At 42.2% G+C, this 26,393-nt stretch overlaps 1 protein-coding gene across 3 annotated transcripts in view; it reads right to left on the minus strand.

Annotated features, from left to right (window-relative positions):
* Nucleotides 1–11,430: 11,430 nt before the first annotated feature.
* The window catches only part of LOC137422159 (nuclear receptor ROR-beta), a 152,438-nt gene continuing 137,475 nt past the window's right edge, over nucleotides 11,431–26,393 (minus strand). For all 3 annotated transcript variants that reach the window (XM_078772270.1, XM_078772271.1, XM_078772272.1), the window contains 3 exons: nucleotides 25,118–25,228; nucleotides 18,787–18,899; nucleotides 11,431–15,761 (listed from right to left, as the gene is read on the minus strand). In XM_078772270.1, the coding sequence (XP_078628396.1) occupies nucleotides 15,588–15,761; nucleotides 18,787–18,899; nucleotides 25,118–25,228 (398 nt within the window). In that variant the 3' untranslated portion in view covers nucleotides 11,431–15,587. The remainder of the gene's footprint in view (nucleotides 15,762–18,786; nucleotides 18,900–25,117; nucleotides 25,229–26,393) is intronic.

The raw sequence follows: 26,393 nt of genomic DNA on the forward strand, positions 1-26,393 counted from the left end.
CCCCAAGACCTGAGCTCAGTCCCGGGGCTCTAGGCAACACCCCAACACCCCCCGCCCTGCCTTCCCTTTTTTCACCTCAACCCACCCCCCGTCCAACCCGTCCCAAAAAATCCTTTTCCTTGAATGAGAGAAGTAACATGAATGAGCAAAGACTGTTTGGGAGTGGCTGGAGAAAGGCATGATTTGAGTCGATCTGAGTTTCGCGCGAAGAATGGGAGACTCACTCGTATATGAATGAGGAATGAATGTATATTGGGATGTTAATTGACGTGTGTATCTGGCCAATGCATTTGTCTGTCATCTGTTTGGGAGTTGTTTGGGAAGCGAATTGATATAAATCGGGTCAGGAAAGCACCCGGAGTGCCCTTGTCGATCTACTGTTGATATGAAGCGGTTTCTTGGAGATGGTTGCAGGATGGGCTGTTTTTTTTCTTTCGAGCGGCAGTCGGACGGAGATTCTGAATTTGTTGAACTAAATTCAGAATTCGAATCAATATGTGTGTTTTACTTGAATTGAAGAGTCCATTCAATGGCAGATATTGTGGATTGTATGTGTGGGATGTATCGCTGAGGCAGCTCACCTTTGGAATTGGTGTCATATAGTGCATTTTGGGTCAGAGAGGTCAAGCGTCGGAGATCCTGTTTTTTTTGCGATGTTTACGAGCTAGGGATGAGTTCTGACAGCTCAATGTTCTGACAGCTCACTACATGCCAAGTCGTAGATTCTTTATTGACAATTCTCTGTTATGACAGCCGACTGCATGTCCCAAGGGGTGGTAAACCCCGCCGTGAACGCGAATAGAGCGGCGTGCAGGGAGTGTTGAGATTCGTGCGGAGGCACGAGGGTGCGCGCCAAGACGGGGGGGGCGGCGTGGCGTCGTCGCGTTGAGATGGTTGTGCCAGGTCGATCGGCGATCTCTGAATTTAAATCGGATTTTTGTCATGCGTGTTGTGAAATTAAACGTCTATCCGAGAATCCTGGCAATGTTCGTTTAATTAAAATGTGGTACAAACCTGCGTTTCCGCCGTGCGGCTCCGTGGAAGTTAGAGTAGAGTTATTGTGTGTTCAGGCAAGAGCCGAGCGAGCCGCGAGTCACGGGTGTGCTGTATGAGATTTGCTCAGAGTGCCGGCGATAACTCGCCCACTCTCAGAGGAGGATGTGTGCCCAAATGCATTGTGGGTCATTTCGACTTTGCTGGATGTCGGACGTTCATGTCAGACGAGCCATGTCGGAATAGTGGCCGGCTGCGACATATATGCCAGGCAATGTCACAGGACGAATACGTTATTTAAGATGGATTTATATGGATGGATGGACTTATAAGATGGATTTTTATTTAAGATGGATTTATAAGATGGATAGATGGATGGATTTATTTAAGATGGCTAAAATAAACGATTTCAAGACAGAGTAATTAATTTCCGGAGCCAAGTTCCAACAGGAAGTCTTGTTCATACAGTAAGGTACAGTGCGGAGTGGCGGCTGGAAGATGCATCGATGCATTTGTGTTGACCAATTCGAAGTTTGACCTTTTAAAGTTTAGTTGACCTTTGTTCGAGATATGCAAGGGAAAGGTCAGAGATAATTCACTAACCTTGGAAGAACGACAGGCAGTCAGTCTACGAGGTGTTGCTTTAACGACAGGATATAGAACTTAAATCTGGAGAGAATATCGGGACATATATTGTGGGTAAAACCAAAATCATGTACGTAATTAATGAACAGTGAATATCGAGTCCTGTTTGTCGTTGTAATTGTCGTTGATGTCCCGATTCAGGGGTCTCAAGAAATAAACAGACTTCCGGTGCCGACCGGAAGCGTCAGGTACAGTACGCTTGGAATTTAATTTAACCGAGCCGAGTACAGTGACGTGTTCGATCGAGCTGTGGGGATTTGAGATGGATTTGAGTCACGTTAAATGGAGGACATTTGGGAGGATGAAGAGATGCAAGTAACGTGGATTAAGTTGTGGTATCACGAGTTGGGTGCCAGAGATATTGTGGTTATTATAACTCACTGATTATAGGGGGCGCCGGGCGCACCGAGTACAGATCGGGTTGCATGATGGAGCACGCATGCATGGATTTTGGCTTTGCGAGGCTCCGGATAGAAATTGGCATTTCGATGCTGTGGATTATATTGTGCCTGCCCGGAAAGGTGATGTCCTGTGCTGGGGCTGGCGACATGCCTCTGTTATTTGTCTGTCTGTCGGTCTGATTGTAAGTCTTTGGTACTGGGAGGGCTAATTGAGTGCTTAGGCGTCATTGTTCCATGGAGGCAGGAGCTGTGAGTCACAAAATGTAAACGGGAACTTTGTGTAACTTTGCACCGGATCCACAAACAGAGAGATGGACAGGACAACAATGGAGTTTATATGGACGGGTTTGGGGCAGTTTCAATCTGACGATTACAGAGTGCTTTGTTCCGTTCACGAAACATGTAAAATTCATGGAGTTGAAGTGGTTTGCAAAAAGGTAGCAGAGTCAGTACTGGGATGCAACCTCGTCCAGGGGTTTTGGTCCAGCCTGCAAGGAGTCCAGGGGCTTGTTTCAGGGCTGGGTCGCCAAAAATGGGATGCTGTGCCCATCTGGATGTAAAATTATCCATCAAGGACGGGGAATGATGTGCAGTGTGATTGATTGGAGGTAATAAGGATTTGTGTTGATTTCCTGATTTGAGTTCATCTGGAAACAAAGACAGATGGGATTAATGTGTATATCAGGAACATTTTGGAAAGAAATATGGATATATGACATTACTAAAATATAACCAAGCAATTGAGAGTTCTTGGGTTAATGGGATATAAATAAATGCATCTACAAGTTGATGGTTTATAAAAATTTAGTTCTGGATGATACTTAAACGATGAACAATGTTGGCAATATACAAAGAATGTGACTTGTTTTTTGGGGGGAAAACATGTGGTTTAAATTTGGTTGGCTAATTTTTAAAGATGGAGATGTTTCGCAGAACTCTTATGATTATTTATATGAGTGGTGGACTATTCCATGGCGAAGCATTTTTCAGTTTATTGAAAGTTGGATTTTGTAAAATAATGGTTTAATATAACCACAGTAGAAAATAATATACAGATTTGGGACATTTTGTAAACTTTCGAATAATGAGAAGATTCATAGAATTCATTTTATTTATTTCATGGAAAATATTTGGGTTGCAAGTGGAGAAGCATGGTATGGTATAAAAATAAAGAGGGAGTATCCAGGAAAAAGATGTTCAAGTGAACTTTGTGCTGTGAAAAGAATGTCGAGTTAATGGAAGTGTTTTGTTCGATTAATTTTGTTCAATTTGTGTTCAAATGACCATCGATGTTGGGGGCAAAGTTATGGGTGAATTTGGTGAGTGGTTGTGGGCAAACGAAGATTAATTTAGATTTATCATAGTTAAGTTCGAGGAAGTTGATTTGAAGCCAGAATTTCATTTGGATGCCAGAAAGGAGAAAGGAGATGCTGAAAGCCAGAAAGGAGATGCTGTTGTCTACTCTGAATGACAGGTGGCGGTATCCAGGGCGCTGAGGAGTTTGTTCACGTTGTAAAGTTTGTTTATTTAGTTTGTTTATTGTAGAGAAGAGTGCTTTTGGGATTCCGGAGCCAGAGTGGATAATTTGAGGGTAGTAGGTGGAGTAGAGGACATCTTTGCAGTGCTGTAGGTGGTCCTTGTAGGCTTGGGGGTGAACTAATTTGGGTTTAATAGGCACAAGCTGGTCTAAACAGGGTGAGGAGGATGGTGTGATTGATGATGTCAAAGGAGGCGTTGAGGTGAGGAGGATGAAAATGTTGAGGTTGCCGGCATCAGAGGAGAGAAAAGGTCGCTGGTGATTTTGAGGAGAGCAGTTTCAGTACTGTGGCTGGAGCAGAATCCGGATTGGGATGTTTCATACTGGTTATTGGCAGAGTGGTGATGTTTGAGTTGAGTGGCCACAGCACGTTCCAAAACTTTTGACAGAAAGGGTAGATTGGAGATGAGTCTGAAGTTATTTAGGGTGTCAGGGTTTAGTCCAGGGTTTTTCCAAAATGGGGGTGAAGTTTCACGAGTTTTTGGGGAAATCGGTATGTGAAGCTGGATTAAGTTGGAACTGCTTGATGAGCCATGGAGATGGATTGGGTTTTGTTGTTGGTTGTCTGGGAGTTCGGTTGTTGCATTGCCAAAGGTTTCTGTGTGGTGGACACACTCGTTGGCTGTTGTCTTGTGTGACGTGGATGGAGATGTATGTGGCTGTGTGCGGCTGCCTGGAGTCGGGAAGACGGCTACAGTGGTTGATATTGGTTGTGGATCGTCCGGGGTGCTTCGATTTGCATAGGGGGTGAAGATTGGGATATTACATTATTTTAAGTAAGTATTGGTATGAGTAATTACATAAGTAATTATGAGTTATTATGAGTATTAGTTATGAGTAAGTGATTATTTTAGTAAAGTTACATGTTTCGCTGTGTTGTGGATCTGCGGACAAGCTAGTTTGATGGGTACCCTGGGGTCTTCGGCGTGTCTATGTGTTTGGCTGTCTGTCACACCGGACTCTTGAATGGGTTTTCATGAGACGAATTTCAGACATAACAGTGAGAATCTATTTTGAGCGAATCACAGTGGGTGAGGAAAACATTGTGTGTGACCAGACACCAGAACTGACCAGAATTGAAATTGGAAGTAGACCAGGTTATTTCTATTATTTGTTTATTCGTGAAAATAAATAAATAATAGGGGGAGGTTAATGGAGGTTAATGGTGGTTTGTGTGTGTTAATGGAGGTTAATGGTGGTTTGTTTGTGTTAATGGAGGTTAATGGTGGTTTGTTTGTGTTAATTCTAGTTGAAACTCTCGCATTGATGTTGGAAACAGGTAATGGGATGCTGAGAGAAGGATTGAATTTAATTTGAATTGGACTGGATTAAATGGGATTGAATTTAAAAAATTGAATATTGGATAAAATTGGATCCACTTGAAAAAAAGTGGATTAGGAAATTGGAGAAAAGGTGTTCTATGAAACTATGAATTGAATGAATTGAATCTATGAATTGGAGACCTGTAGACCAGGCGCTCCCAGGAGACTTGTGGACCAGGTGTTCCACCAGAGGAAAAAGACCAGGTGTTCGTTGAGCACTTCACCTGCAAGAACGCCTTGGAACCAAGGTGGAAGGGACCAGTCCAGGTGTTGCTGACTACACCAACGGCAGTCTTTTGCGAGGGCAAGACCTCGTGGATCCACGCCACGCACTGTAAGTTGGCCATACAAGCACCAGACACTACACCACAGCAACCACAGTAAGGATGGGCCTAATCATAGGTACAATACTATTGATAGCGACAGCAGCTAGGGGAAACTCCGATTCCAATAGATGCGAAAACGAAACCCGACACCTCACCGTAACATGGGGACAAAGAGTATCACTACCATGTTTCGAACAGAAAGCCCTGCACACAAATTGGGTGAACATAAATTGGCTAGCACTGTCGGCAGGGCCTGGACGCGTTGGCATGGTACTACAAAAGCAACGAGAGTTCCGGGAAGACGGGCAAGCTAGCATTAAGACCTTGGCCCAACCAGGATACCAATGGGGAACCCCTGATTTTAAGCTACAAACACGCACACGCCTAGGGAAAGACATGACCATGCAGGTCCGGTGCAGCGTCTGGACCCCTGGCGCGGCCGGTGGCGAAAAGAACTACATACCATGCATCGAATACATACTCACGCCACAACCCCAGAATAAGGCCCCAAAGAAGGGTGAAAACACATATTGGAAAGTGGCCAGGGAGGTGGCAACAATTCAAAATAGGACACACTGCTGGTCGTGCATGCGCTTTCCCCAAGCAGGCACCACAGGAATACACATGATAGTGCTACCTCTGTCCCTCAATGACCTCTGCTCACAACCTATCGATTCCCCATGTTTAGTCACCACGCTGGAAAGAGAAGGGGTTGACAACGGCAAGAGTTGCAATCGACAATTTAATTATCGCCCGTCAATGATTGCCCATGTGGCCGAGAGGCCTGCCCCCGTCTGGGTCAAACCACAGAAAGGGAAGGTCTGCCTCCAGGGTTCCGGCCACTTGCGTATGGGAGAATCAGAATGCGCCTACACTCTCCCCGGGAAGCTGGGACAAGGGAGCTCGGGGATTACATTACGAATAGTACTGCAAGATAAACACAACCACAACATAACGGCTATAACATTCTCTAGGGGGGTTAGTAGGATTAATGGGGTGGTAAAGGGACTCCAGTGCTTATCCACCCACCTGGTCCCACCCCATGGGACAATGTTTATATGCGGCGACAAGGCTTACCCCTATTTACCAAATAATTGGGGGGGCACATGTTATCTGGGTTCAGTCCTTCCTGACGTTGAGATACTGGATGAGCTAGACCCAAAGTCCTTGGACAGGCGTTATAAGAGGTCAGTCATGAACGAAGATGGAACCACTAAACTACACGGGAGTCTATGGGAAAAGGTGTTTGGTTTCTTCTTCCCAGGAGCGGGCACAGTCATGGATAGTTTCCGAATAGACAAATTGGCTTTGACCCTAGAAAAGGTGGCAAACGACACCGCTACGGCTCATGACATACTATTGGACACGGTAATTCACATGCGTACAATGGTGATGCAGAATCGGGTGGCTTTGGACATGCTCCTGGCAGAGAAAGGAGGGGTATGCGGAATTATAGAGGGAAAATGTTGCACTTACATACCCGATCCATCTGAAGGAGTGTCAGCCGCAATAGTGAGACTAAGGGAAACTAGCCACGCCCTGACGATCGATCGGATCGCGCGCGAAAATTCTTATACATTTAGCTGGCTCACTGACTGGTTCCAGGGATGGACGGGCACCATAGTGAAGTGGTTATTGACCGCACTGGCTGTGATAATCGGGGTAGTAATTTGGGGGGCACTAATGAAATCTCTAGTCCTCCTCTGTATGAGAAAGTATTTTACAGGATGGAAAGTGAAAAAGCCGCCGACAACGACTATGGCTCTGACCACAGAGGCCGTCGACCTGAACGGGTCCTTCAACAAGGCAGTTGCGACCGGCGCTCCAGAAAATTGCATTGAATTTTGTAATGACTGTGATACTTGTGCGGATCCCATGTGGGAACTGGCTGCTGCCTGTAACGGTGTATGTGATGACTGTGATACTTGTGCTATAAACCCCTTGCGTGTACTGGCTAACGCTGCTTATGTATTACAAGCGGACAGCTGCACGCCCCCTTCCGACCCAACTATGGATCTGATTGCGACACTGGGTCTGGCGGTCGAGGGACCCGACGTGGATATCCTAGACCCGCAAGCCGACCAGGCGCCCAAGGGAGACTTTGACATAAAGGAAGTTCCTCTCTTTGCTTCATATGTATTAAGTTCAAATGCTTCAAGTGAATCGGATTTTTACGCTCTGTACCCTGACCAGGAAATTGAGACACAAGATACTGACAATACTATGTATTCCCCAGAACAGCAGCACGTGAGGGACCTCATGGGCATGATCGTTGATTAACTTCGAAGATCTGCAAGGACTGGGTCTGCAAAGGGTGGGGGGAGCAAGTTCCGCAGGGGAGGTGGTGGCCCTCTGGCGGAGCAGAACCTCATCTGGACCAGACACCTTCGTTGTGGATCCGAAACGTTAATGGACTTTCATGTTCTGAGCCCTCAGGCTCCGAGCACGCACCACACGACACGTTCGCCAAATGCACGGGCGAGGCGCCTTGGGCGCACGATATGCCCTTGGGAGATACCCGCATTACACAATTATTTTTTCAATACCCGCATTACACAATTATTTTTCAATAAAGCCCGATGTGGCACGTTGTCTCTTAAGATACTTTGTCTCGACGAGACAAGAGGAAGGAATGTCAAGTAGTAGATTTGTTATTGCCTAAAGTTCAGTTATAGACGTTGGTTGCTAATGTGTTATGATTTAAATGTTGTCTAAAAATGCTATTTTCATAAAGTTAATAAAGGGTTTTTGCTTCGTTTTAGTTTTGCTCGCTGAGGTCATGCTGGACAAATTGTATACGTGTGCTTTTTCGAGGCTAGATAAGGCCGGTCGTGAAACCACGCCCACATGCGCGTGATTTTGTGTAACGCGAGTAGAATGTTTAGAGTGCAGACATAAACCTATCATTAACCATATATATTTTGTTTTAATCACAGCAACGCATGACTCTGTATAAACATGCTTTGAATTACTCATGTAAACAAACCCATAAAATATATGGGTTTGTTTGGCCAAGCATACACTCTTCTCTTTGTGAGTTACATTTCTGTTTTCTCGGAGCCCAGAGAAACATTTGGTCCGAATGATAAGGAAGGGCTGACTCCCCCGAATGACAGAGCGGATGACGGTGGGGGCTTGGCCCACCGGGGAGGAACCTCTCCCAGTGTTGTTTGTTCCCTCGGAGATTTCCTGATAAAACGTGTCCCTATATAAATGGACGGGGAATCAATGTGTTTTCAGGAAGGCTTGACGTGGCATGAGACTGGCTCTTGCTGTAGATGTCTAGGCTTCTTCCGGATCTGTATAAGTTGGTTTTTAATAAAGCCGCGTCATTTCAGGCTATTGTGGACTTCTTTTGCAAACGAAGAGCTGATTCTTCACATGGGGACGTCCCGATATAGGCGTTCAGTTTTTACCGGCGCGTTTCTTTGTTCTCGGAGTCTGGCAATAAAGCCGCGTTTACTTTTTTACATAAATTCCGTTTCTGTGAGTTCCTATTCAAAGGGTGAAGACATCGCCGAGGCCACTCAGGTAAGTCGGCATTCTCCCCCAACGCCCCCCCCCCCCCCCCTCGCGTATCGTCTGCCATTGATTGAAGTGAATGCCTCATTAAAGCTTGATTAGCTATCCGTGGATGCTCTGTCTTAATAGAGCCATCCATAGGACAATGTTTTCACCCGTCCGTTTGTCTGTGAACAAAATATCTCAAAAAGTTGTGGACAGATTCAAATGAAATTTGGCGGAGATATTGAGTATGTGCCAAGGTTGAAATCATTAGATTTTGGTGAATATCCAGATCCGGCTAGTAGAATTTTAAAAGTGATTCTTCACCATTGGGAGATAGGGACAAAAACTATACATAGCAGGATATCTTAAAAGGTTGTGGACGGATTTGGACGAAACTTGGTGGACCGGTTGTGTGTGTGACAAGGACAAAAAGATTCGATTTTGGTGAAGATCCAGATCCGGATCCAGCTCGTATAATTTTTTAAGTGATGCTTCACCATTGAGTGATATGGCCAACCAGGCGGAGGCATGCTCTCTACTGAGTGCCATTCTAGTTATATCTACCATAGGTGTGTCCATGGGGTCTTGTCCAGTATGAACCTTACCATTTTGTTTTGCATCTTGTGTAGCCTGTTACCCTTGTCAGAAGAGAGGGTATTGTATTTGGGTCCATTTATCTGTTTATTTGTCCACACAGAACATGAGTAGGTGTATAAATTACATTAGACCATACATACTGTTACGTTTGTGGGGAGTGGGCAATACCATAGTCGAGGTAGAATTGCATAGGTAGTGTAATCCGACTGTCATGAAGAAGAAACCCTCATGTATCATAAGTAGAGATCCGGTAGACCGTATGTCGTAGAAGAGTGTATCTTCATTCCCATCACGAGGAGTGCGGTTATGTTAATTAGTTTGGGATTAATGGTAAATCCTCTGCATGTAATGGCCTCTGTTATTTTTCCTCTGTTCCTTATGACACATGCAGCACACACACATAGCCAGGAAATCGCGCATTTACCACACTAAATAAAAACCAACGGGAAGCAGGACATTGAGCACTACCGCTGATAACACCGAACTGGTGAGCACACATGCACAGGAGGTCCGTGAGGCCACGCCCCAAAGAGCAGTGATTGGTCCAGAATTTGGTTCAAGTAAGGACTGCTAAGATGGCACTCGCCAATAGGAGCAGACACGGAGACGTCAGGAGATGACGTCAGAGCCTTGAGTATAAAGGAACGCTTTGCCCGACATTTTCTCTCTCCTCTCTTCTTCGTCCTCTTGAGTCCTGGCCTCAATAACGAACGGTCATGTCCAGACATTTCCTCTTCTTCTTGGCTCGTGGTTTTTATGGACGGACGGACTGACAACGCGCCATCGCATAAGCTCCCCTGAACTTCGTTCCAGGTGAACTAAAGACTACAATGACTTGGTAATGTGAGTAGCCAGCAACAAAATGGTTTTACTTTCCCCCACACAATACCTTGGTTGTATCATTCCACAAGTGAGTTTTCAGTGATGATATACCTGCAGCTTCATAGAGATCTCATTACACATTACATGGTCAATTAAATTTTCATCTTTCGTGGTGTGTTCACTAGTGAGAAATAGATTTCTTCGTTGATTAAAGAAAATGCCAAATGAAATGGTGAAAAAAGCTCTAAATATTGGTTTGAAGATCGTTCAATGAAAATAGGAATGAAAGATTTTCTACAAACTTATGTTATGGTACGGTACGGTACTTGAAATATGTGTTGTGGTTTACGAAATATTGAATACTCGGAGTCATATTTGTGTTGCAAGAAGTTCAACTCTGTTTTCCAGGACTTACCAACATTGATGGCAATCATAATCTTCAAGTGGCACTTACAGGTTTTGATGCTGATCCGAAGTAAAGAGCTATTACATAGAGATCGCTCATCATCAGAAACCGGTTCAATGTTTGTTTGCTGGGTGTTTATAAGCATTGAGCACCATATAGAAGTAAATATTTTGAAACTTGTGATGCATCCTGAGGGCAAAGTTTAACTGAGGTTAGATCATTTATCTTTCAAAATGTTGCATTGTGATTGTGATGCATCCTTGTTGTAAAATCATTTATCTTTATACATTTACAATCCTATGTATATATATTGTGAACCATGGTGTCTGTCCATGGATTAGTTTATCTCCGGTTTATGGCGGCCTTTTCTTGCGCTGTATTTTAAAAGCTGCTGATTGGTTATTTTGCATTCTCATTTCACTTTTCTTGATGCAATATAGTCAGTCAGTTTATTCTCCCTTCCAGTAATCTTTAAAATCAACATGAACATCTGGATTAAAGTAGATTTAATACAGATCTTCATGGAGTAACACAATTTATAATAGCTACAGTTTGCTTTCTTTTTAGACAAATCCAACCTGCGCCACCCAATGTTGCACCACCATTTTGAGGTGGGCGGTATAATTAGCTCAGAGCTTCGGCTCTGAATGAATCCAAGAGTGCAACACAATTAGCCTTTTTGAAGTCTTTGAAAAAATTTAACTTGATAGATCAACTTAAACTTTTCCTGTCACTGTGAGCAGGTACCTTTACTTCCTTTTCCCATCACTAGGGACGGGTACTTTTTCTTGCTTTGCCTGTCACAGGGGACATGTACTTTTTAGCAAGTAGAAACAGGGGACAGCTAGTTGCTAGAGATTATGCAAGTGGAAACTTTTGCATTTCTTAAAGGGAAATTTTATTTTTTGAAATGAATACATAAAATCTGAAAACAAATATCTGTTTTAGGAATACAGATTAACCAAAATACAATTGATCTATAAACCAAACACACTTGAGATTTTTTTTAATAGGCATGAAGATAAGTTAACCCAATTTGTCACAAAAATTTACAAGCCAACAGTTGTAAGAAAATAGCTCTAATATTGCTCTCCAGTAGTTATTGTTGTCGGGTCGCATGAGAGACTTTGCTTTGCTAAATGATTAAAGCTATAATTATATGTGATCTATAAATGATTATTATCCGAGTGGCAAAGACAGCTGTGAAAATGCACAAAAAGCTTACACAAACAATAGCGTGGCTAAAGACTTCATATTATGTCATTTTAAATGTCTATTTTATTGCTTCACAAAGAGCAAACTAAAATTTATACATTTGGTATATATTACAATGATATTTGCCAGCATCAAAAATAATGAGCCCAAAAAAAACAAACAAACAAAAAAACATGAAGGTGTAAAGGGTTAACATCATAATATTCAATTTCAAAAGCAGTTGTAAAAGCCTTGTCTGGTTCACAATGTTTACATGCAAAATATATAGTAAATAAACCAAAAAATGTATCTCGCAAGGATATTCAAATTCAATGGAATCTTTTTCCTTTTCAAAACAATTGCAAGTATGTGGATTACTTAAGCATATACAACAATCCCTGAGGAACTAACACACACACACACACACACACACACACACACACACACACACACACACACACACACACACACACACACACACACATTCCCACCTCATAATATGTTTCATTGTAATTGCAGTGATAAATAAAACATTTCCTACATTATCGTTCCTAAACACAGGCCAAATGTGCGTCTCTTCTTAAACAACAATTTATCAGAGTTTGGTAACATTTCTAAAGATAACACAATTTGAAATTAGAACAAACATGGGTTTGCAGTCCAAATTTCAGTAAATGTTTCACTCAAACTTAACTTCAAACAATAAAAAACAGCGGTGTACCACTTGGTTGAAAGAAGTACTGCAGTCACAATCAATAACATACATTCCCTAAAGCCAAATGCTTGTCAACAAGATTGATAAGAAATACTTAAATTTGGCAAGAATATATAAAATGTTAAAATAAAATGTTATTGTACAAAAAAAAAAAGAAGTAACATTTATATTCCTTTGTTAGAGTGATTTTTAATATCTAATAAAAATTTAGAGCAGCAAAGTAATATTGTTTTAAAAAAATGAAAATGTATTTTTGCATACAAATATGCACTTTAAATATAGCAGCGCACTCTCAAATGAACATAATTTTGGAATGCACACAAGTCGAGATTAGTAAAATAATTTGCCCATTTATTTGACGTGATTTTGGAACGTAATTTCTGCTGTGTTCAAATCTGCACGCACTTGAAGATAACTTTTCATACAAATTGCATTAAGCACCCACAATGCTAATTGTTGCATTTTCTCAATATCTTCGATATAATTGACAAGAAATATAATTTGGAGATTTGAAAAGTAATACATACAATTATCAGAGATTGTTTTGCATGGCTTGAGCTGCTGTTTCTTGTCTTAATAAGATTGGGAAAGGCAGTTCCGTGTAACATTACAAAAACAAAAGCAGCTGAATCTACCCTCAAGATTATCATATAATTCGGCAGTAATTTAGTACCTTTTATCGACAAAATGTTTTTTATTTAAAGTGCTCAGAAAACCATTAATTCCGCCTGGATTCGAGAGATGTGGCCCAATTTCGGTTCCAGACTAAACACAAATCAACCGTGTACATTTCACACACCCACACTTTTGTACTTTACAAGCACATCAAACAGTAGTTACAATGAGTAATCAAAATTGGGAAGAAATAAAAACATGGACAAGTGCATTTACAGTGAGAGACAATGAAAGCAACGAAAATACATAACCCTATTGCACTTGGCTGGAGGCAAACATGAGATGTGTGCAAAAAAAAATGAGAAGAAGAAGAAAAATGAAATTAAATAAATAAATCCCCTACATGTCTCCAACAGTCATCCTTCAGAGAAGAACATCATGTAATGTTAACGTTCCTGCATTTGAAGGCCTTCAAATAATTTCCCTTGTGCCATAGTCCATAACGGTATACCATCGTCTCTGCAGTGTTGCGCCAAATACTTTAATATTACCGTTTGTTCAACAAACGAAGACAAATATTTCCCCAATATTAAGCATCATTAAGTCTTGGGCAAGGAGTTTCTGGCAGAGACAAAAACCGAGACTTTAAAAATACATTCTTTATCTTGTTATTCAATGCAAGTCCAACAGAATGCTTCATTAGGAAAATCCTTTTTATTACAATTATTTTCCTTCACTTTGTTAAAATGTTGTGCTTGACCCCAGACAAGGCTTTTATACTTTGAAACTGCAAGTAGAGAGGGTTTAGTAAATTTAACAAAATAAATGCTTGACCAAACGAGCCAAACATCGTTTTAAAAGTCATAAGAGCTGATTGTCAACTTTATAGCCTTTATGAAGGCTCAAATCACTCTCGTAAAATACATTCATTTTACACCATCCTTTACCCTGAACTTAATTATTAGAATTTCCTATAATTTTACAGTCTCATCTTCATTCCTTTAAAATATACATTTTCAAGTCTTCTTTCGCTATTCGTCATGGTGGTACGATTGGTATTATATACAAACAAGTTACTCGCAAACTAAAGATATGAAAGGGTAATTTGTCAAGTGCTTAAGACTGCAGGATAAGCTCGGTAGGAGGGGGAGAAAAAATATACAAGATCAAAATAACTTAGCATCACCTGCAAAACTCATTTGAACAGTTTCTTCATTCGACTTGATCACGACCATTTTACACGAGGAAGAACTAAATTTTTCACCAAGTAGCAAGAGTATCGGTACAACATAATTATCGTGGGCAGACGCAATCCCAACCACATCCTGGTCAAAATGCACCCTGGAATGTATACAGTGAACCTGCCTGCAGTCTGCGTAAGTAAATACAAAAACTACTCCACTCTCCTGACACATGTGATCGGATGCGAAAGCCAATTTAGATATACGCTGTACCTTCCACTAGTTCTGGTACCACGTAACAAGAGTCATAAACACCAATCATCTAGGCGATACACCGAGTGTATAATTCATGTCTCTAATGCCAACAATCTTTTCGGTCCTCTAAGGGGAGAATTCACATCCTGATTTTTCGCTGCAGTAGTTGTTGTTGTGCAGCCGCAGAGTGTTGACTTTTACGAGGTAATCAACGCCTCAAGAGCCTTCTTATGAACACTACATTCACGTCTTATACTCACTCAATAGCAGAACCATCTAGAACTGCAGTGTACAATATTAATGTTGTACTATCCAATCTCACTTAAATAACTTTCAAATCTCCACGTAAAATACCAAATCCTTCATACGTGCTGGTGATAAGTGTTACATAATGCCTTTCAAGCAAGTGTTTTTTTTGGATAGAGGGCTATTTGAAAAGCAATACTAAAAGTACAAATTACTGTGCTTCGGTTTCTCATTAAATGAGAAGACGTTTTACTCACAAATTTTTAAGAAGCACTCAAATTTTGGAGAATCAAGATTTCAAAGGCAGTAAAGTATACCTCTGTGCAAGAGTATCATCAAATGCAAGGAGCGACTGTACAAAAAAAAGCACACAGAAAAATAAACCTCAGTTTATATAAAGAACGAGCAAACCTCTAAAAAGAGTCATTTGCAAAAGTTGCTCAATATTGAAGGAAAACACTGTAAAAAGTCCACGTACGGTAAACTTTGTCATGAAATACTGCCCTGATGTCCCAGCCACAAGTACGGTAGATATATCCTATCCTAGTGGTGACATTTGTAAGTTCCAACTGAAAAGCACAAACCACTTTCATTTTGCACCTTGCATGGGCTCCAAGCAGGCTTCTCAAATGACCAAGCCAGCACACGTGGTGCAACCCCCTTTGGGTATTCACAAACCTTTGGGTTTTTACAAACCGCGCAGTTCTGAAAAATCCATCGACAGTCCTCACAGCCCTACACAATTAGCAGCGACATCAATACCAGGCCCAGTAGATGGCGTGAGGCGAGACCGGGCGGGAAGAGAGAACTACATGGATATTGCAGTCAGTCTGTGGTCGCGTGTGCAGCTGGCTGCTGCTGGGCATCCAAGCAGAACAGCTCCTTGTAAAGTGGAGGGAAATGTGCAAGAACTGTGTTGTGGTGCAGCTCTCGAAAGGTATGGAACTTCTCTATGTGCAGACTGCACACTTGCCTCAAGCTCACAGCCTTCAACTGCAGCTGCGCAGGGTAAGGTTGGAGAGATCATTGGCAGTATGAAGAGATGAGGTCATGTTCTCAGACTTTTACATGGAGCAAGACAAAGTGTTACTTTCATATAATGTGAAAATGAACAGCAAGCCTTCTTAGGCCTACAATAAACTAAATGTAATAGCACTACTGTATAAGGTACTAGTAAATGAAAAATTATATGCTCGGATATATTATGCGATCGGTTAAGGCCTATGTTACTCACATAAGCAAATCAGATTATAGTCACAATATCTTGCAGCACCAATTGTTTTATGGAGGGAGATTGTGAATGACATACAATGGGATTGAATTTTGTCTGAAGAAACAGTATTGCATGCTGGTAAACTACTGGTAGTTCAACTTGAAGATGTATGTACAACACAAGTTTGTGGGAGCTAGACTTATGCATAAAAAATACAAAGCTACATCGCAATCCATATTATAAAAGGGGGCAAGGAACCATGTCTGTCTGTTTGTCATGCTATAACTTGAGAATGGATTAACGGATTTCAAGGAAACCATCGACGGTGGATTCAGGGAACTCCCAGGAAGGTTTGTGATGCAAAAAAACAGAAGGAAGTTTATGTATCAGCACATGTTGTGGCGAAACTGCAAATGCCAACTTATGACGCTGGTTATCCCCACACGGAGGGCAGGATCTCCCAGGTATCCTTTTTTGTTCTTGCCACATATATCACAGCTATACTGGGGAAACAGAAAACCCAAATTGGAAGGTGTTCTCGAGATGTGAGGAATCAGAGCGCACAGATTTTGCACAACGGGTTTATTTTTTAGCAATTACTTAAAGATTTGGTATTGCCGTCAGCAAAGCGACAGGTCTTATATGCTAGTATACAGCAATTGTTTTTGTTTTTCAGATGAGTGCTATTTACCTCAGCAATCGATGCAGGAATGTTTATTTTTGGTGCAAAGAAAATCCTCATTTTTATGAGGAAATTGAACAGCATCCTCCTCATGTCATGATGTGGGCAGCAATTTCAGAAGAACACTTGATAGGGCCATATTTTTTCGATGCAAGTGTCAATCACACTGCTTATTTGAACATGCTTCAGACGTGGTTTGTTCCACAACTGCGTGAGAGGTCTCAAGGCAACAGCTATCCTGCAACAAGATGGTGCACCAAACGTTATGCTCTCGCAGTTAGAGAATATCTTGACGACAAATTCAGTGGACGATGGATTGGATGTGGATCTGAGATAGTGTGGCCTCCTCAAAGTCCAGGCTTAACAACATGTGACAACTCGCTTTGGGGCATTGTGAAAGAGGAAATTTCTCATCTCCGCCTAACAACAGTTAAAGATCTCAAAACAGCAGTCAGGGGCTGCTTTTATTACCTCCAACCCTCAACATGGAAGAAGACGTCCAGAAGAACATGGAGAAAAAAATATCTAATTTGTACGGAGAATGGAGGGGAGCATACAGATAAATGCTAATTAAACTCTAACGGTGTGCATAGGGACTTTGTGGTCACTCTGTTGCGTGTTTGGCAGGCCCTTCAGCGACAAAGGCTGCTGAAATGGTTAATGTGTCACAAGGAACTGTCTCGAAGGTGATGTCAGCCTGGGATAAACAAGAAAAGACGTCATGATCGAAGGACAACAGTGGACGGAAGCTCATACTCAAAAATCATGATGCATTTAATTTACAAACTGATTCTTCCCCAATTGAGTGATTGGGCCAACAATGATATATGGCATGATATTTCAAAAAGTTGTAGACGACGTATGACAAAACTTGGTGGATGAGTTGGCTCGGTGACAAGAAGAAGCTGAATAAATTTTGGTTCAAGTCCGAATCCAGATCTGGCCTATCAGTGGCTTACAAAACATAAACGAATCAGCCTGGTGGAGGTATGCACTCTACCGAGTCCCCTTATAATTCATTATTTATGTATTGATTGTATAGTGCTGGTTGCATCGTTTATTTTTGTAAATTGCCCTTGTAATCCCTCCCCATGACCATTGTTTATTTTAATAAATATACCTGGTCTCGGGGTGAATTTTGGTTGTCGTGGTTTCCTGAGGTGATCAAGAAAGACCCATGTGGGGTAACTGGTAACGGTGAGTCAGCACCGTATAACCGGATCGCCCGGCCTCATTTGCACACGGCATGCGACATCTCATCCGATTTGAACTTCCAATTTGCATGGTATACTGGTATAGTGTCTTAGACACATGAACTGGCAAGGAGAACCCCAAAGCGATCGACCCTATACTTGTATATTCTACACTACACATCAATCTAATTTCCATAGTAGAGCTTACAGATAAATCACAGGCAGGAAAACGTCGTTAGTAGAAATAATTGCCATTTTTATATGAACTACAAGGACATTCAAACATGGACAAATACACATCATATGAGATTTGAACCAGGGTTCTCACGATTGTGAGCCGCCAATTGATCAGAATGCGAAACAGCCCAAACTTTTAAAATTTACAATCTCATATAGATTCAACAGAAAGCCAGGCAGCTCAAGGGTAAGGATGTTCCAACCAAAGTATCCGATCAACCAAAATTTCTTGATTATGCATTAAAATGTTTACGATGGAAGGCCGCTTATAGTGATCCGTCCAAAATACCCCGATCACACGGAACATTTATGGTTCATGGTTGTGCCCGATTTCTGATAAAGCAGATAGATCACAGTCCAGACACAAATCGCAATTGGACATCCAAACCCAGAATAGTTTACCATACCGTTTTCATATTGACAACCTTGACATGCAGATGCAATGAAAGCAAAAGGCGGATGCATCAGGCAATCTACAAAGATTTTTTTTCTTTTCAAATGTAAAAAAGCGCTTCTGTTTTCATTTTCACAAGGAGTTTAATCTGTCAACATGTGATGCAAAATACCCTTTTATACCGGAGCTAAAGGATAACCAGAATAATTTATTCTTTAAATGCAGTTCTGGCTTGAGATTCATAAAAACAATGCAGGTGACATAAAGCTCAGTTTGATGATCTGACAAGCTTGTCTGGTGCTTGCCTTGTTCAGAAGGCTGTCGTTCATATGTTCCTTGCAGACGACATGCCGAAACGCCAGGTTTATCTTCTCTGCCAGTTTCTCCACTTTCACCGAATCCTGCAGCCATTGTCGATCTGAGAGGACGACATATGGAATATGCAAATTTTAGGCCAAAGAAGACAATTAACATGTGACTCAAGAAAACGATAAAATCTTTCAAGTGCCAAATAGCAGGCTCAATATATCGGCCTAGGATATGGAATTGGGCCTTTTGAATGTTTGTTGAGTGATCAAAAACAATTGCTGGCCAAAACAATTACATTATTACAAGTACCCATTCCAGAAAATAATTACAGTAACGATTTGTGATTTGTCATACAACATGTGGTGTGCTTCATCGTTAGGTCGGCAAGTAAAAAGAGCTGTAGTTGTACACATCATTGATTTCAGGACGTGAGCAAAGAGGATGTACGGCCATGAGTTGGTTCATATCACATATCCAACCCAGTTCAGCGGAAGTCTTGGGGACGACGAAGAAGAAGACCTTTGTTGGTCGAAAGCTTGTCGAAAATTAAAGATCGACCGTCCTGAAGCTACGTCCGCGTCTGATTTAATCTCCCGATTATTTATTTAATGCAAATGAGACGCCCGTACTGTGGAGTTTCTACTATTTCTCACAGTTATATATATACACGCATTTTATAACCCTTTTTAAATGTTTAATTTTTTTTAAACGTTCTGGCTCAATGACCTAATGGATAAAGCATCAGACTCCCAAGCTGGGGATCGTGGGTTCGAATCCCGTCTGGGTTGGATATGTTTTCCCCTTACTTTTCTCAAGACTTTTATATCGTCTTGAATAAAGTCTTGTACGATGAACAAATGCATTTTGTTTGTATTTAAAATGTATATTGTGTAAAATGCCAGGGGCATAGAAAAGGCCCTTTTATATGGTATGTGCCATGTGGCAAACTATAGAAAAGAAGGGACATTCTTGGGTAAAATGTCAGGGGCATAGAAAAAGCCCCTTTATACAAGGGTATGTGCCATGTGGCAAAGTAGAGAAAAGAAGGTACATTCCATAGCTTATAAAATATGTCTGACAATAGAAAAGAAGGGACATTCAAAAATCTTGTGTGCATGCTGTAGTACCCTTGTGTTCTTAGGAGGAACCATGTAATGCTCTGGAAATGTTCATATAAAGGTACACCCTACATCTGGCAAATAAAATACATTTACTTCTTCATGCTGCTGTCAAAATCAAATTGGCGCCCCTTTAGGTAGGGTCCAGCATCCTAATCCTGCTTTACCCTCCTGGCAAATTAATCACCCCAGATAAGGACTGTGCTTCCCAGCATTCCATCATTACCAATCAAGAACAGCTGAGCGATACTGTTAGTGAAATGCTGGCTAACCATAACAAAACAGCAGGGCAGAAGTCCCTGTCACTATTACACACTATGGTCTAACCAATGGAAAGAGACAATCAAGCAGGATGGAAACTGGATTATACAGGTTTAGCAAAGACATATGTTTACAACCAGAAAGTGTCACATAGGAGCAATCTACCCCTAAGCACATAAGCCATCTTATAGTCAGTCATAATATCACAATTTTCTACACACATGGGTGCCTCAAACATTCCGGGAGGAGAGAAGAAAGGTTGATAGACAGAGGGGTGAAGTAGGTGTGTATGGCGTCGACCCCGGCTTCACATATAAGTGAGCTGGACGGTTCACGTGGTAATGAATAAGGTGTGTGGTGCGGTTGAGTGAGAGGTGCAGGTGAGACGTGCAGTGTGCATAGTTGCATGTAGTGTGAGTTCTGAAAATAACTGTTGTGGACTCAACTGACATTCCACAAAAACCACATTGAGTCAATGAGGTGTGTGCGCTGGACGGCGCAAGGAGGTAAGATATGTGTGGAAGACGTGTAGGGAGATAAGTTAGCACTGGAGATAATCACTGTTTATTTTGTTGATGCTCGTGAGTTTGTGGTGGTTTTTAATCAAGTCAAAAAAGGAGGTATTGTCAGTGAGGAGGTGGTAACCATGCCTGGATGGGCTTTGCTCTCATTGTGTCTGGTGCTTCTCAGTGCTCGTTCTGCTGCCTTCACCAGAGCTCGTCCCATCATGTTCTCAGGCACTTGGCGTGGTTCACTTCAGACTCGCCACTCAATCACCACCTCCAAACTCTGAGGACTGCTTTTGCTGAACATCGAGCTGAACTGTGAGCTGAGCTCTCCAGAACTGAACTGAACATCTGAGCTGACACTCGGAACTGAACATCTGAGCTGACACTCGGAACTGAACATCTGAGCTGACACTCGGAACTGAACATCTGAGCTGACACTCGGAACTGACACTCGGAACTGACACTCGGAACTGACACTCGGAACTGACACTCGGAACTGACACTCGGAACCGACATGCGGAACTGATACACAGAACTGAATGTTGGCTATTCATTGTGTGTTGCGGATTGGCCAGTGTAGTCTTACTCATCATAATCCATTGTTCTCGTTCTGTTTGTTGGATATTGCAGTGGGAGAGAGATAGATCAGAGGAGAGGTAGTATATACCAACAAAAAGAGGCAATCAACAAATATGCAGCATAAAGTCAAGCAATCATTAAACAAACTACTAATCCAAAACATTACAGCTCTGGGTTGGAGGGTAAGTTACGGAAAATGAAATTGGAAGCACTCACCTGGTTTGGGGATCGTTGTGGCACCGAGTTGTAATTATTTGCTTTCATTTGGAGGGGTGGGGTGTGGCTTCGTGCAGATAAGTATATGGTTTATATAAGACAGGTGGGGATTTGAACAGGTTAACGATGCTCGATAAGTAAATTGATGGGTGGATGCAATAGGAAACCAGACCAGGTGGTATAATGGTTAAGGCGTCCGCTCTGAGTCTGGGAGATAGGTGGTTCAAACCATGACCAAGTCATACCAAATACCTAAAAAAATGGTACATGTTGCTTCCTTGCTTGCTTGATGCTTGGAATTTAGAAGGCTAGAGCATAGACAAACAATGCTGAGAGGGCAATGGAAAACCAACCAGTATAACCCTTGCCAAGAAACTGATTGGCAGCACCAACACTCTCTCAAGCATTACGAAGCCATTATGTTGAATGTAGTTCAATAACACAACAGACGCTTTTGCCAAAAATTTACATTTTTTTCTCACTCTGTCAAATGATTGTGGTACCAGCCAAAAGTTTTGGTCTGCTAGCAGACGTGCATACATATATAGCAGGTCGCTCCATGTAAAGCATCCCTTTCATAGCGGGACATACTGTGCACGCATGGATGTAAAAATGGGGTGGGTGTGGTTTGTATGAGTATGTGTGAAACAAGTGAACTTGAAACGACCCCATCACCTCTCCTTTGGGCCAAAAGTACAACAGTCTGTCTGTAACAAGAATGATGTAATGATGACAAAATGGTGCCATTTTTGCAACAAAGTTAATTTGAACTGGAATTGCTATGGTTAAGTTTTGGCAATCTCTACTAGTACAACTACTTTCATTGCCCCTACTTAATCAAATCTTAAAGGGGGTCGGTCGCACAAGTTGTCCCTCTCCACACGCCTCTATCCCGAGAACCCTCTGCCTGCACTACCACTTTGTCTGCATCATTCCTCATCAAGGAACCATTTCTTCAGCTCTTGTTTCTCCCTTTGCAGGAAAAGTTCCATCATCCTTTCATGAAGTATAAAAATGTACTTTCCTACCCATCCCCTAGAGGGCTATTGGACTTGTATATTGAAGAGGAAAACTTCGTATTCACCACCTAATTAGTTGCCGAGCTCTAAAAAAAAAAAGGATGGACATTCAGAGTAACAAAGCCTACCGAAAGTATATACATGGTGATATCCATAATAGCCTGAAGATATATTGACAATGTCTTTGCAGATAGAAATTGATGAAGAAATGCACGAGTGACAACCAAATTAGGTGATACGAACCAACTTGATCTGCTGACAACCAAATCGTGCATCCATCATTGCTGGAGCACCATTAGAACCTATACCACGAAGATTGTTCCACCGAATGCCATTACTTTTCTGAAAGGCATTCAACTTGATCCCGACCACAGGCTGCACAGGGCCCACCACAGTAGTTTCATCAAGTTTCAGACAACGTACTTAACAAAAGTTTAATTTCGTGCATGTCGTGTTCTTTCATATCATGAGACATCTCACATATCCAGGTTTTGATAGTACCATTCGACTTGGAGCATATCAAGCTTTTCAACATCATCATTGCCAAAAATTAGTGACATTATCTTTGCAAGATGGGAAGATAAACTACTCATGCTCATGTCAATAATCTAAAGAGAAGAGGAAAAGTCAGCAAAGGATATCAAAATCTCTCCTGGATCATCATCTATCACATGGAGCATATACCCTGAGGTAGGTAGTAAACATCACTTTTGGAGAGTTTGGGTTTTCTTCCTAGACGGGTTGTGACCAAACTTGGTGGATGGGTTGGGTGGTTGACAGGAACAAGTCGATTCGATTTTGGTCAAGGTCCGGATCCAGATCCGGCCTATCGGTGGGATACAAAACGTAAACTGTTCCGCCTGGTGGAGCTACGCGCTCTACCGAGTGCCGTTCTAGTTTGTTTCATTAATTTGGCTGGCACGATGGCCTAGTGGTATGTAAACGTGTCTCCAAGCTGCCTAGCCTGCGTGTGAATCTCAGCATCCCGCTGCTTCACAAGAAGGGTGATTCATCATTGTGCCTGCCGTCCCTCGGATGGACATTAAACTTGGCGTCACATATCTGCCAGCATTAGTTGGTGGATGTTAAATATCCTACGGCGTAAGTCGTGAAGAGTAGGCGAACTATTGCTGGCACCATGGTGAGATTACAAATTACTATCCTGACCTACTGTCACTGTGTCCTGACCTACTGTTACTGTGTCCTGACCTACTGTTACTGTGTCCTGACCTACTGTGACTGTGTCCTGACCTACTGTGACTGTGTCCTGACCTACTGTGACTGTGTCCTCACCTACTGTGACTGTGTCCTGACCTACTGTGACTGTGTCCTGACCTACTGTGACTGTGTCCTGACCTACTGTGACTGTGTCCTGACCTACTGTGACTGTCCTGACCTACTGTGACTGTGTCCTGACCTACTGTGACTGTGTCCTGACCTACTGTGACTGTGTCCTGACCTACTGTGACTGTGTCCTGACCTACTGTGACTGTGTCCTGACCTACTGTGACTGTGTCCTGACCTACTGTGACTGTGTCCTGACCTACTGTGACTGTGTCCTGACCTACTGTGACTGTGTCCTGACCTACTGTGACTGTGTCCTGACCTACTGTGGCTGTGTCCTGACCTACTGTGGCTGTGTCCTGACCTACTGTGGCTGTGTCCTGACCTACTGTTACTGTGTCCTGACCTACTGTGACTGTGTCCTGACCTACTGTGGCTGTGTCCTGACCTACTGTGGCTGTGTCCTGACCTACTGTGGCTGTGTCCTGACCTACTGTGGCTGTGTCCTGACCTACTGTGGCTGGGTCCTGACCTACTGTGGCTGTGTCCTGACCTACTGTGGCTGTGTCCTGACCTACTGTGGCTGTGTCCTGACCTACTGTTACTGTGTCCTGCAGCATGGAGACAGCTGATCGATATCCCAGGAGCAACTTAGAGATTCCCCACATGCAAGATGGTGTACATCAACCTTCATGAATCCAGGGCCACGAAAGAGAGCGACAGAGAGAGAATGGAGTTGGCCAATCCATGAGGACTGATCGGCCTTCTGACCGTGGCCCCACTGCCCTGACGAATCTGGGCAGTAGGGAAGATTCCCCCCAACGAGAGACTTGCATTGGGTGGTACAACCACCACAAAGAGTAGAATGGTTTGGTAGTTTGGGAACCTGCTGCCGCCCTTTGTGTTTAGCTCCTTTGTGAGCCAGCAGAGACCCTTGTATTGTAAAACTGAAAACATTTCTCTCCATGTGATACAAATGAATGGTACTATTTCAAGCGCCAAGGCCCACATTGTCATGTTCGGCCTTTAGCGGGTTGTATGTCCAGACAGAAGTTACCTGTGAGCTCAGATGTATGCGAGTTACAGCACAAGGATAGTTTCCATTCAATCAGCCAACCTCCTATGTATTCACCTGTTTACAATGAATGTCTCATGCAATTATGAATGTGACTTACATACCAAGAACACTACACAGTGAGTCACATGAATGACAGAATGATCTTTACAAACAAACACATCTTTACAAATGGTACAAAACTCACAAATTAGTGTTTCAAATCGTTTTGCTCAGCATGACTCGCCTGCATCACTGGGAATGTACACAAGTTTTCAAACACTCACCAGGAGACAGGAGGACCGTGGCAGAGAATAGGGCGAGATCTTCTTCCTTGAGCTGCAGGCTGCAGAGACCCTTGGTCAGATCAAACATGGAGCTAATGAGATCATCACAACCTGTCAGCAGAGACACACAACCACTGACGTCAACACATGTGATCAAATGAGGGCTCAATTACAAACACAGAGGTGCATGATATAAGAATTAGGCATGACCCTCTTTGGATGACTTCCAGAGGCAGACGTCACTGAGGACGTCACAATGTATCAGGGCCTCCCATCAAAAGTCTCAGCAATTTAAAGGACACAAGTCCTATATTTTCAGGACATAATTACTCTCCTTTGCAAAGTTGAGAAGTAAAGATTATTTTTTCCCCCAAAACACTAACTCCACACACATCCAATGTTATCAGGTCGTAGTCGGTGATATTTGCTGTAAGAGGATTGTTCAATTTGATCAATGGCATTTTGAGTCATCTATAAGTTTCTTTGAGTTCAACCCCAGAAGCAAAACACCATTTAACCAGGAAATCCAGAACAAATTAGCAACCCACAGTTTCACTGGCATGTGCGAGCTCCTTCGTTTGGTGACTTTTAAAGTCACCAAGCTTAAGACTTGAGTAAAATAGACTTTAACTTTAAAACAAGTCACCGGCAAGACACCTTTGCCGTGAAGTGCTTTCAATGGAATCTTTTATTAAATAAAGTTCTCCCTGTAGCCAGAAGCAGGAGTTATAGCAGATAGCCCCCCCCCCCCCCCAAACGCAAAATTTTAATATTGTAGGTATATAAAAAAAATATTAGAAATATGAATTTCATAAAGAAAGTTTTCTTACCGGTTTGCAGAAAAGCTAATTGGCTTTACAGTCAGGACTACAGAGCAGCCGCACTTATAGACACAGCGGAGACCTAATAATAAAATTATTCAGAGTTTGCTCCAAACTGGTGAGGAAACTTTTTTTGTATTTCTATTTGACAACAGCTCTAATCAAATAGTAAGAGTTATTGGCTACAGGGTTAAGTATGTTTGGCATTGAAATTTGTGTGTTTATGGATTTTATCCTAATAATACTTTATTTCAATATTATATACGAATCTATACTACCTCATTAACGGCCCAAATTAATCTCATTCTTGTTGGGTCTGCTAAGGATCGAGTTTGGCCGGTCCTTCACGAACTGGTGAGCAAGGCCCAACATTAGTGTGTAGCTTGTTTGAACACGAATTTGGCTGGGATGCCAGCAATAACTCACGAACTCTTTGCATAAAAACATCATAGGAT

Source organism: Myxine glutinosa, chromosome 2, assembly GCF_964187855.1.
Source record: "Myxine glutinosa chromosome 2, kmMyxGlut1.1, whole genome shotgun sequence".
In the NCBI taxonomy this organism is placed as follows: Eukaryota; Metazoa; Chordata; class Myxini; order Myxiniformes; family Myxinidae; genus Myxine; species Myxine glutinosa.